This window comes from Rhipicephalus microplus, unplaced genomic scaffold, assembly GCF_043290135.1.
Source record: "Rhipicephalus microplus isolate Deutch F79 unplaced genomic scaffold, USDA_Rmic scaffold_20, whole genome shotgun sequence".
NCBI lineage: Eukaryota > Metazoa > Arthropoda > Arachnida > Ixodida > Ixodidae > Rhipicephalus > Rhipicephalus microplus.
In genome coordinates, this window is record NW_027464593.1 from 4,643,746 (window position 1) to 4,656,213 (window position 12,468).

The 12,468-nt window shown below is 46.8% G+C and overlaps 1 protein-coding gene across 1 annotated transcript in view; it reads right to left on the reverse strand.

The window, feature by feature from the left end:
* The window catches only part of LOC119181459 (uncharacterized), a 57,366-nt gene that overhangs the window by 22,402 nt on the left and 22,496 nt on the right, over positions 1-12,468 (reverse strand). The window contains exons 7-10 of the mRNA XM_075883684.1: positions 9,252-9,401; positions 5,825-5,959; positions 4,406-4,697; positions 395-538 (exon numbers count right to left, since the gene is read on the reverse strand). Coding sequence (XP_075739799.1) covers positions 395-538; positions 4,406-4,697; positions 5,825-5,959; positions 9,252-9,401 — 721 coding nt within the window. The remainder of the gene's footprint in view (positions 1-394; positions 539-4,405; positions 4,698-5,824; positions 5,960-9,251; positions 9,402-12,468) is intronic.

Sequence of the window (12,468 nt, forward strand, 5' to 3'; positions counted from 1 at the left end):
TTCTGGAGTCTGAAAATTGGCAGGCAGGTGTAAAAATGCTTGCAGAATTCAAAAATGACATTGAAAAAAAAACGTTTTTTTCGCGATTTTTCGGTCCCAAAGACCCGTCCGCCCCCTTAACTGTAATGGTAACAATTCGCTTTTTTTTTTTCAGCTGAACATAGCTGAACCCATTTGACTCAGTAATATTTACATGCTAAAATATAGATCAATGGCCTATAATCAGCGCTCACCTAGTATGTGCAACCAAACACAGGGCTTGCTCTGCCATAGAGCAACATTTATTATCATACTGAACTTCTCAGAACGATAATGAACGATACGTATCTGAAAATCACTCTGAACAGCATGAGCAAAGAGAGAAGGATGCATGCAGCCACAGTTGCCAACTCACCATTTGATTTTGAGTACTGACGGCCATCAGTTCCGGCGAACACTGCACGCCCTGGCTCCGCTGGATGCGGTCGCGGGTAGTTGTACTCCGCAAGCTGCTCTGGGGTCATCCGGTACACCTCCAACAGCTCATACAAACGTTTCTCTGCATTCAACCCCCGAGTGCAAGTAGCCATCTGTAGCTACATCACCGTAGTGCCCTCACTAGCATCGCGAAAGTGCCGTGAAATACTGTCCCCAAAGTGCTCGAGTGGCCTAACCAAAAAGCTCTTTAGCAGCTACACAGAAATTCCTTGAGTAGCATCGCCAAAGTACCCTCTGGTAACTTAACCAAAAAGCTCTTCAATATCATCACAGAAATGTCCTTTGACATCATCAACTAAGTGCCATTAAGAGGTTTAAGCGAAATCCCATTTTGTAGAATCCCTTAAGTGCCTTTAGTAGCTTTGCCGACGTTAAACTTAGTACATTGCCAAAGTGCCTTTATTAGTGTCAGCGAAGTATCCACTGAAGTGCCTGAAGTATCCACTGAAGTGACGCTTCGGTTACCCGCAGCACAGGCGGAGGGAACTACCAGTGTTTGTTGATGAAGCATTTTATTAACAGTACTCCACCTTTCAGGTGTAACGATTGCATGGTGTTGTTTCTCTACTGCAGAGACTGGAGAAGGTGCATGACCGAAATATTAGGCTGTTCCATAAAAACTGGCTCAAGAAAGCCAGTTGAAAAACAACTTGTCACCTTTTGGAATCAGTTTTATGCTGCTATTTAGTAAAAAAAAAACTTGAAATGTCAGAAAATTTTAGCTTCAGCATAGTAATCATAAACAGGCCCAAATATTAGGAATGTTCAAATCACAGTAGATTCTCATTAAGGGGGGACACGGGTCTTAGAAGGCCGAAAATCACAAAAAAATTGACTTTTTCAAGCTGACATTTTCGGAATCTATATCTATTTTTGCACAAATCTGCTAAGTTTTTAGCTTATATTGTCATTATTTTCGCCGTAAAATCAATTTGTAACACCAATATGAGGTGTGTATGAGCGCAAATTGACGCTAAAATCGCGCTTTTTCCGTGCCGAACCGTTGCCGGTACACAAGGGCTATCGTGGCCATCTCGATCTCGTTTGGAAGAGCCGTTCTTCATCTTCAATTTCCCGCCACCACTGGCTCGCTTTGCTCATTGGTTTTCTAGCAAAAGCGCGTCATCGAGAGGTACAAGCGCGCGATTTTATTGGCTGCTTGGGGCACGTGACAAAATCTAGGCATCCGATTGGCCAAGCGGCGTTTCTGGCGTCTGCTTCACCGCAGAGACGCGCGTGAGCGTGCGCCATTTTGTCTTGGTGTTGTCAACTGCCTACAGCTATGGGTCGTGCCATCAAGAAGTTCCGCACCAAACAAAAGTTTGGAAAGCGGGTGAGGCGATCGCTAGCCGAGAACTTCAGGAAGCGCCCCGCAACGACCCAGGACAACGAGGATGACGAACTCGCAGCGGCCAGCGGAGCGGTCGTCGACGCCAGCGCGGCAGGCCTAACGGACGCTAGTCCTACGAGCCCGTCAGTTGCCGACAACGTCGCGGAAAGCGGCCGTGTGCGTCACGACACGCAAATTCTGCAGCCACAACAGATAGAGGATAAAAAGAAGAAGGCAGAAGAGAAGCTGCGAGAGATTTCATCTGTTGCGGCGACGGAGCGGAAGCGCAGCCTTATCGCTAAACGTGCCGACGCTGTGGGTCCCCCACCCGATGAAACGACTTTCACCATCCTGGACTTGGAGGCGGTAAATGCTTTGATAATATTGCATTTAAAGTGCAAGATTTGCAACGGAGACGCCGAGATCAGGAGAGGCGAGCGGGAATACGGCCTTGCCGTCAAGCTTGAGCTAGTGTGTGTGAACTGCGGTGACGGGTCGTCAAAGTGGAGTTCGCCGCGCGTCGACGGACAGCAGAAAATAAATCCATTCACAGTGAACGTGCTCGCCACCCGCGCAATGCAGGCAACTGGCAACAGGCACACTGCTTTTAACGACATATTTGCAATGATGAACATATCGCGTCGCGGCCTCCACACGAAAACGTGGCAGGCGTACGTGAAGAAGAAGCTAACACCTGCCGCTACTCTTGCTGCCTCGAAACTTATGAGTGAGTGCGCGAAACTTGAAACTTGAAAAAAAGGCATGCTCATGCTAACAATCAATCTGATTATATGCCTGGTGCATATTAACTCGCTAAAATTATGTGTGCCTGTGATGTTTTACATTCTGTAACGCTAAATAAAGTTTTAACCTGTTTTGCTCATTTTCTCAGAACATGGATTTTGGCCACTTCCCTTGTTTGCTTCTTCTCTAAATGTCGACCCAGGACAGCTAGAGCTACAATTCTTTTTGCACAATGTAGCTAAATGTGCATAGAAAGCAACGCTGTAAGCAGATTTTCAATCTGCAGTTCAAAATTTTTTTTATATTAATTTAAAATTTTTTTGTTTTTGGCTAGGTGTAGACCATGAACTCATTAGTGCTGTAAATTGAGAAGTAGTTGTTCAATTTCCAATTAGCTTGCAGCGTTGTTCTCCTTCGGCTTTCTTGTATCCATATATGTGTTTAAAATGATGTTATGTTGCATAGATAATACTTTATTGTTTCGGCAAACAATAGAATGAGAGTACTAATTACCTCTGGAAATAATTGACCTGTGTAAAATATAACTGGATAGTTAAATAAAGCTAAAGAAACTGAACAAAGCAGTGCAGTTTCATCTACTTTGGCCAAGAAATAACCTATGTTATCTCTAAAAACCATGTCCCCCCTTAAGTGAAACTTGAAGGGACAAAAAAATATGTTCCATTTAACAAAAAGTTGCACTTTTTAAGAGACGAAGGGTCCAAAGTACCATATTTACTTGCGTAACGAACCCATTTTTTTTTTTTTTTCAAAAGTGTTGTCGCCAATTTGGGGGTAGGGTTCATCACGCGGGAGAAAAAAGTCACAGGAGTTATACCAGAAAAAATTTTGCATGACTACTTTGCTCGTCTTGGGCTGCAAAATGCGTGACGAATCTTTTTGTAGCCCGAAGCTCTCACTTTCTTTCATAGAGAACGTGCACGGATCGATGCCAAAGTGTCGTCCAGCCGCTCAGTTCCCATGCTCCAGTGCATGTTCGACCAACTTCCATGAAAGCTGACCACGCGTTTTGTCTGCTCGCGATGGGATATGTTATAGCATGACTCTACGGGTAACACAGCGTGCCGGCTTTTCAAAAAAATGACGAAGTGACCGGTAAGTTTAAAACCAGCTGTGTAGCTAGCATACCGGCCATACGCTCCCTGCGCAGCAGGTGTCCTCAACTAAGCTCACTTCGACAAACCCGACAACAAAAATGCAGTGCCGGATGCTGGCGCACAAACTTCGCAGGCTACGTGCTGTCGGGGCGATGAGCACTTTGCATGGCCTCCGAGTTGACGGGTACGTGGAGAGTTTTTACGTTGCGTGCCCGCCATCTCAGAGGCCATGCATTTGTTTTGTTGCACTGTTCTCAGGCCGCTGTGCTTGATTGGCACTGTAAGATTTCTCCTGCATTCAACAGATGGCACTTTGCCGCGAAAGACGCGACTTTTAAACTTTGATTGATGTAGTTCGCTTTCACGATGCTCACAACCATTTAGCATGGTTGCAAAACTATGCTTTGACTTTTAGTGCATCATTATTTTGTGATATAATGGCTTGATTTATTATTGTTTCGATCATCAACAGCACTGGTTGTCACACCGAAATAAAATGAACAGATACATTTAAAAAATACTTTTTTTTAATTTTTTTTTTTTCAATGAGGAAGGTGGGGGGGTGGTACATATGCGAAACCAGTCATATCAGAGCCAGTTGCTCCATTTAGGCAGCAGTTCCACTTAAAAATTTCCCTTTACTGGGAGTCTGCTGCAACATGTTAGAAGCCACTGGGTACACTGTTACTCCAAAAGTCGACTTCATAGGGGAGGCTATGCGAAGTGGTCTGCTCACCCGTCAGTTCCGGAGGTGGCTTGCGATAGCGGTTCTTCTCAATGCTGAAGCTTGTGCGTGCCGCTCGGGCACCCTGCAGCACCATCTCGTGCGAGACCACCCGGTTGGTGGGCTGGACGGGCGCTGCCGCGGGAGCAGAGGTGCCAGCACCAGAGGAGCTAGAGCCAGCAGAGGACGCGCCCCCGTCTTGGGCCGACTCTCGGCGCAGTCGCTTGAGCGTGTTCACGGCCACATTCAGGTAGACGGTCTTGCCTGAGCTCCGCTCGTAGGTCTGCTTCTCCTCGGACAACGCCTGCAATAGGAACCACGCGTTACATGTACATGCAGCACGGTATCACAGAAATAATAATATCTGGGGCTTCACGTCCCACAACACGATTATGAGGGACATCGTATAAGAGGGCTCCAGAAATCTCGTCGTTCTAATGTCCCTTAGCATGCACTGACGTCCTGGAATACAGGCCTTTTGCATTTCACCTCCATTGAAATGCAACCACCACACTCGGCACTGAACCAGCAACTTTCAGGTCAGCAGCCAAGCTCCACTGATGGCAGAAAATGCAGCCAGGTCAACGGGCTCGACTACTTTTGGCGAGAGCACTTTCAGTGCACATAGTCTAGGGGGTTGTTTTCCCCTCATGGCGCCCATGAGCGCAATAGCGTAGGTGGAACAGCTAGCCCAGTTGCCATCATGCAAGAAATGAAACTACGCTTGTGCGATGGCACCAGTGGTGCTGCAATGGGAGAGAGGTTACACAGGGTCATGATGAATGCAGCTCATCCTCTTTGGGGTCTTGGCGAGCTAGCTGACAACTAGCAGGAGTTCCATCAAACGATTCCATGGCTCGGTCCCACACACCCCTGCAGTGAGTCGAATGCCGGCAATGCTGCTTTGTGGTACATTGGGTGAGTTATGTTGTTGTGAGTGTTATATCTGCATACAAGGACATTATTTGTCATGTTACTGTAGTTATTTGATTTGTAAGACCCGGCTAATGGGCGCACCAGTGTGTAAAAGGAACTAATAAATGTATGTCTTCATTACCCGATGATGTGTACTGTATCTGTATGTCCCACGAGTGGCCCACTCTTCTTTGCCCCACATTTATGGCAGAGAAAGAAAAGTACAGAAAAGCAAACTACCGTATTTTCTCATGCACTACCCACTGAAAGAATACGGAAAACTTGAAGCTAAGGTCAGGGTGCAGGTTTTATGTGGATTTCAGTGAGGAAGCGGCTTAACGACAGTGCTTCACAGTGATGCACACAGATGGCTCACGTTTTATCGAACAGTATTCGCGCCTTCCTTTACAGTGAATAAAACGTGATGCAATGTGGCTATAGACACAGTTCGATGGCTACTAAATTGCAATGCACAATGAAAAAGCATCTGTGAAAATGGCACAGGAGATGGCAAACCTTTTGGATGGCTTCGTCTTCGGTGCTGCAGCACTTGGCACACTCGTCCAGGAAAAGGTTGAGGTAGCGCTGGCGCACAGCCGTCGGAACTCGGCTGCCATACTCGGCCGGGATGGTGGGACGCTTGGACAGGACCTGCGCAATCCACGTAGACTGTTGTCTTAACGTCAAAGTGACATTTCATCTGTGTAACCCTTACTGTTGAACGAATAGTCTAAACACTTCAAGTACTAGAAAATATAGTGACAGGAGCCACAGTACCCCATTCATTTGCTACAAGTGTTTCCGCAAAGTTGTCTTGTGACACGAATTTGCTCTTGAAAAAACTTGTTTAATTTCTTGATCTATTTTCATGAAACGTCTTGAGTCTATGTATATTAGTACGGTAATTTTAAATATGCAGACATTTTTGCAGTATAAGGTGTAGCTGTTAAAATAGAAAATATTACACAGTACACAGTCCTGATAGCAGATAATAAATTTTGATATGCTGATTTGCTTTGTAATGCACTCAGTTTTGATGAGAGTCTTGTTCCCCATAAGACACATGAGATATTTCTCATTTAAAAAACCATGCATTATACAGTGTAGACCATTTAAACCATAACTGATTACAGTGTAGGACCTGCTATAATGCAGTTTTTTCTTACCCCCATTTGCCCTCCCACAGGCCTCCATGTACACTCATACCTGAATATAACAAATGTGGATATAACAAAATATCAGGTATAACAAAGTAAATAAGAAAAAGTCTTGCAACAGATACATTCGAATAAATAATCTTTATAACAAATTTTCAGATTTAATGAAATTAATTTTCTTCTAAGACGCAACTTTGTTTAATGAGGTTTGAGAGTGTACGCATACCGCTTACTGTGCAGTCCCCCAAGATAAAAGACCGGTTATTATGTGGCTGCCAGAACATCCTCAAAGAAGCGAGCGTCCTTCTCAGTGCACGTGTGCCAGCTGAGCAGGAAGCAACAACAGCATTACGAGGGAGGGGATGTAGAACGAGATGCGAGGGGGCAGAGAAGAAAGAAGAGGGGGTGATGATGGGGGTGGGGGTGCAGCAGTTCTACACAGGTGCGGGGGGCAGAGGGGGAGTAGTTGCATAGGTGACAGGGAAGCCTATGCCTCCTTTGCCGCTCTTGCTTTGGCCACTTTTCATGCACGCCTAGCCATAAGCGAGCGTCCGTATCCACTGCTATTTTTCTGTTCGATTAACAGTCGGGAAAATAGCTGCATCATCGTAGAGTGCAGATTTCGTGCATGCCAGTTCGATTCCCGCACTCATGACAATGCTTTGAAACGTGATCGAGCTTTGGCCTTTGACCACCAACAGTCGGGCTGACAAACTAGGAAGACCTTTTTCAGAACAGTTGCAGCGGCTGTTCTCCCGACTGCAAACAAAACTTCGTTTCCCGCGTGCTGGCCTCGGTTTAGCTTGTGAGTGCGATCTCTTCTACGTCTGATCTCCGTGTTTCTTTAGCAAGTGTCTCATAACAGCTTGCTTACGACACTGCAACCCAAACCTAGGCCTAACAAATGCTAGCTGCCTTGTCAGTAGTGGCCGCCAAATACCAAAGGTGCGGTTTGATGCTGAGTCCACACATTTTGCACTTGTTACATTAAGAACAAGTGGCTTACACCTTTGACAAAAATGAGGGCCGGTGTCTAACACTCTTGTGGCAGTTCACGGTCAATAATGTTTTGGACATCGCCCATACACCCGCAAAATATCGATTGCCATTTGACATAAACAAGAATGTCTGAAAAGTTATTAAACATATTTCCGTTACAGCACACTTTTTATTTTTATTTTACTTATTTTTTCCCCGCGTCCCTTCAGTGGACAATGCAGGTCTGCGAACGCTAATTGTTCAACATTTTTGAATTTAAGTGGATACAAACGTACATTCCAGTCGCATGCCCTCAGTCAAATCCGCACAGCTGTCTCTTGCATGTTTTGCGCACACGCAGCCTTTCGAAGATGTTTGGTTATAGTGTGGCCCCCCTACTGGTGCAGATATTCACCACTCCGGTAACTTGCATAAGAAGCAAACTACGTAGTACTACAAAAATAATTGCCCACTTGAAATCCACACACAAATATACATGAAGTCACAAAGTATCGAAAAATCGAACAAGAAATAAATAAATACTTTTAAGAGCAGTGTCTCCCTTTTGTCACAATTATTTCGGGAGCACTTGCAATGGACTGGGTTCAGAGGAACTGGAGATGGGTGTGGCAAACAAACACCCTTTATCACACCAAAAAAAATGAGAGCGAAGTAAAAAAATCGAAAGCGAAAACAAACACTTGCGAACACACAAAATTAATCCAATAACAGCTTGTGCATAGTGAAACTAAACTGGCTGTAGCCAAGTCTAAATCGTCTCTAGCCCTAGCCGCTAGTACTAAGCCAATATGGCGTCCCAACCCTCGAACGTTCTTGCAATTCGCCGTGTTGCCACATCGACTCCGTGCCCTTTGCTGCATCGACACTTAGTCGAACTCGCCGCCGACGCTCTCCGTGAGTTTCTACAGTCGTGGTCCTTTTCTGCCGAACAAGCCGCTTGATCTCATTGCCGGTTGGTTCCGGTCTTTGACATCTTCTCCGGCTCAGTTAGACTACGCCTAACTCATCAATGGCGTTGCGACTGTGGTGTGGGCCACATCTGCTCTGGTTCGAAGTGGAAGAGCTGTATGCCCACCAGGAACTGTGGTCAAAGGTTGCGGCAAGTCCGGGCAGCCTCACTTGAGTCTTACGAGATCGACAGCCACTTCCTGGGTCTCTTCGCCGACAGCTTTCAGAACCGGGCGGCACTACTGCTTCCCTCGCTGTAGCGACGCTGACCTTCCTGATCTTTCCAGTTCGAAGCCCCAATGCACAGTGCCAGCATGTTTTTCGTGAATTTTCATTACGACTCAGGTCACGTGCCACGAGCCTTCTTGTACAAACTCGTACATGAATGTGGCATGTATGTGCACCATCGCGGGTCTCGCGCACTGACGCCGCATTCCAGCGCCCGGCACGTGACTCGCGCCCTTTTGCTCATGACACCCTAAATGCACTGTCTATTTTGACCCACATAATTCTTGCAGCACGTTAATGAGAGCTTCCACACTGCTGCATAAGTAGCGAACAAGTGTCTAAGTTGCATGAAAAGATGGAGAAGAAAAGAAAGAAGGGGCTTAGGAGAAGGAAAGGTTGGCATGGCAAACGGAGGATCAATGTTGCACAGTAAGAGAGAAATAAAAAGGGACATCCCTTTTCTGAGCAAAGACAGAGCAGTAGATGCATCAGAACTGCTTTAGATACGAGTAAACTTAAAATGTGGTGCCGGGCTTTTTCTCTTTTGGGCAGTAGCGCAAGTGCCCTCGAAGAGTGAGTACGAGTGTGGAACCGAGAAAAGACGCACTCACCAAAGCTGGGACGTGGGCCACCCTGGGCTGTCCCTTGGGCTGGGAGGCCACCACGTGAGCTGCAGTGCGCGTCCCCTGAGGCAGCTGGGCTAAAGCAGAGCGGCGCGCCGCCGCCAGCAGCGGCGCATTCGCCACCGGTGCCACTCGGCCCTGAAACACAGGCATTGATTATACAGAACATACTGACAGAGCACACCACTGAACAAGCAGCCATTTATCACTGAATGCTGGAATTATTACAACTAACACCTAAGGCGCCGAAGGCCCACTTTAAGGGGAGACGCGGGTCGAAAAGTCACGGTTTTCCGGAAAATTTTCGCTTTTTTTTTTCCGGCTGTATTGGCATCCTTGGACTATAATCTATTACTTCTGAAAATATCAAGCTGAAATTCGCACGAGAAATTATCAAAAAATGCTTCCAAGTGGGCAGCGGTGACGCGAGAAATGCGCGAAAGTCGCGAAAAACGGCGAAGTTCGCGTCGTCCTGTCGCGAAAACGACGCGTTGGCCGCCATTTGCAATCGTGCACGCATGCTGCAAAGGCCGTATCCTTCATAATCCACTAGTAGCCAGTCTCGTGCCTTCACGCAGAATAAACAAAAAACGAGAAAAACAACGCGTACGTCACGCGTTTTGAATATCGCGGCACACAGCGCGAGGCCGCCATTGGACGGCGGTGCGCTCCACGCTCCTCCCCCTCCTATCTCTCCGGCAAAAGAGCGAAGCCTCGGACGTCGCGATAGAGTTTTTCTGCGTTTCTCTGCATTTTTGCGTCATAGCAGGCCCGAAGAAGTGCAGTTCAGATAATCGAAAGTTCAGAACTCGCCACAAGTATCGAGGGAAACGGCGTTGGACGCTTCGCAAAGCGACAGCGAACGACGATGTCGCCCCCGACCAACGCCCCGACGCTCCAGCTTCGGATAGGCCTAACACCGTCACCGAACCCTGCGACAGTGGTTGTGAAATAGCCGCTGCCGTGGAATTCGTCAGTGCATCCCAAAGGAAGATTGGATTCTTCGAGAGTGAACGTAGACCGGTAGATGCTGCTACTGCGAACATGCTGCTTTGCGAAATCGATGCGCTGACGGCACTTGTGGCGGGTGCGCAATGCCCAACCTGCCGCGAACGGAAGCTCGGCGTGCGAGAGGCAGCTGGAAAGCGCAAAGGACCTTCGGCATTCCTCGAACTGTGCTGTCAAAATTCTGATTGCCCTGAATCTGCACTTTCGTTCACGCACACGTCGAGACGTACTGCTTCAGCAGGGGACCAAGGAACGAGCGCTCGTTTTGACAGCGGCAGCTCGCGTGACAGCTTTGCTGTAAACATGAAGGCAGTTTTGGCAGCACGCGCTATAGGCGCAGGCCACGACCAACTTTCACGATTTTGTGCGATTCTCGGTCTTCCGAGCCCGATGCATCACAAGACATTCAACGGCATTTGCAAGAAGCTCCATGGTGCGGCGATGACGGCAGTGAGCAAAAACTTGCACCAGGCACGAAACATCACGAAGGACGCAGTCGGCGGCAGAGATGTGCCAGTCATGTTTGATGGCACCTGGCAGAAAAGAGGTCATAAAAGCCACAATGGAGTGGGCACAGTCGTGTCCCTGGACACGGGGCTCTGCCTCGATTTTGAAGTTCTTTCGAACTACTGCCATGCTTGCAGTATACACAGGGACCTTGGGGAGGATGAAGAGATATGGCAAGCTTTTCATCTTCCAGTTTGCCAAAAAAACACTGACTGCTCATCCCATGCAATGGAACCTGCGGCAGCTGTCAATATATGGCAGAGGACCTTGTCTTATGAAACTCCACTGCGATTCACCAGCTTCCTAAGTGATGGTGACAGCAAGGCCTACACTGCAGTCTGCGAGGCAAATGTATACTGTGACACCCCCATTGACAAAGAAGAGTGCACGAACCACGTTGCAAAGCGCTTGGGAACTGCCCTACGGAAATTGGCAACGCCACTGCTACGAGGCGAAAAACTGAAAGATGCGACAATAATAAAACTACAAACATATTACAAGATCGCCATCACGAGCAACAAGGACAGTGTCCGAAATATGTACACTGCCATATGGGCATCGTATTTTCATTGCTGCTCCAGTGATGGTGCCGGTAGCCACAACTTTTGCCCCGCGGGACCAAATTCGTGGTGCAAGCACAAGCGTGCGGAAGCACTGGGGGAGCCTGCACCACGCCACACCCCACTGTTGACGAAGTTTCAAGGATTGGCAATTATGCCTATCTACAAGCGCCTTACAGAGGAGAAACTCCTTATTCGGTGCCTTCATGGCAAGACACAGAATGCAGCCGAATCGCTGAACAGCAAGATATGGCTGCTATGTCCAAAAACAAAGTTCGCCTCCAGAACAACTGTGGAGACAGCCACCGCTCTTGCTGTACTCTGGTACAACAAAGGCCACAGGGGCTTTGAAGAAGTGCTCGAAGGCATTGGAATTCTCCCCTCACAAGATCTGGCCACACATGGTGACCACTGTGACGTCATGCGCATCAGGAAGATGAACCTGAAGCAAACTGCAGAAGCGAGGGCACACCGTCGCAACACAGCGAAGAGAGCTCGTGTTGAGGACACTGACCGCAAGAGCCGTGAAGGACCAAGCTATGGTGCAGGGGACTTCTAGACACTTGCAGTGCATTCAAGGCAAGGTACTTTTCATTGTGCCCCAATTTGATGCAAAAAGAATGATTTCCTAATAAATGCCAACTTTGCGAACTTTCAAACTTGTTTTTCTCATTTTCATTTTTTCTGACAGTTTCACGTTTTCCGGGCAGCCTTTTAGAAACTTATATTCATTTTATAGTAACGAAACTTGGCACACATATTCTTCAGCACATGCAGAATGCAAATATCTACTCTAAATTGCAATGCCTACCAGCATTAGTTGTGAAAATATTAGCTTATTGTTTCGAGGGAGATTGAAAATAATAAGTCATTCAATACAATTTTTTTTTTCTTGGTTCCAACATTTCTGTGACATATCTATATAGATATTTGCACTTTTCAATCTACCAAGAGTCAAATAAGATCAGATACAGTGCTTTTACTGAAAGTTTAGTACATAAAAGAGTGCCCGCAAAAAATGTGACTTTTTGCTATTGTTTATATGTTTATATTATAGCACCTACACAAAAAATGATTGCATATTTGAAATCTGCATGAAAAACTATACTAATAACAAACTTTTCAAGTCT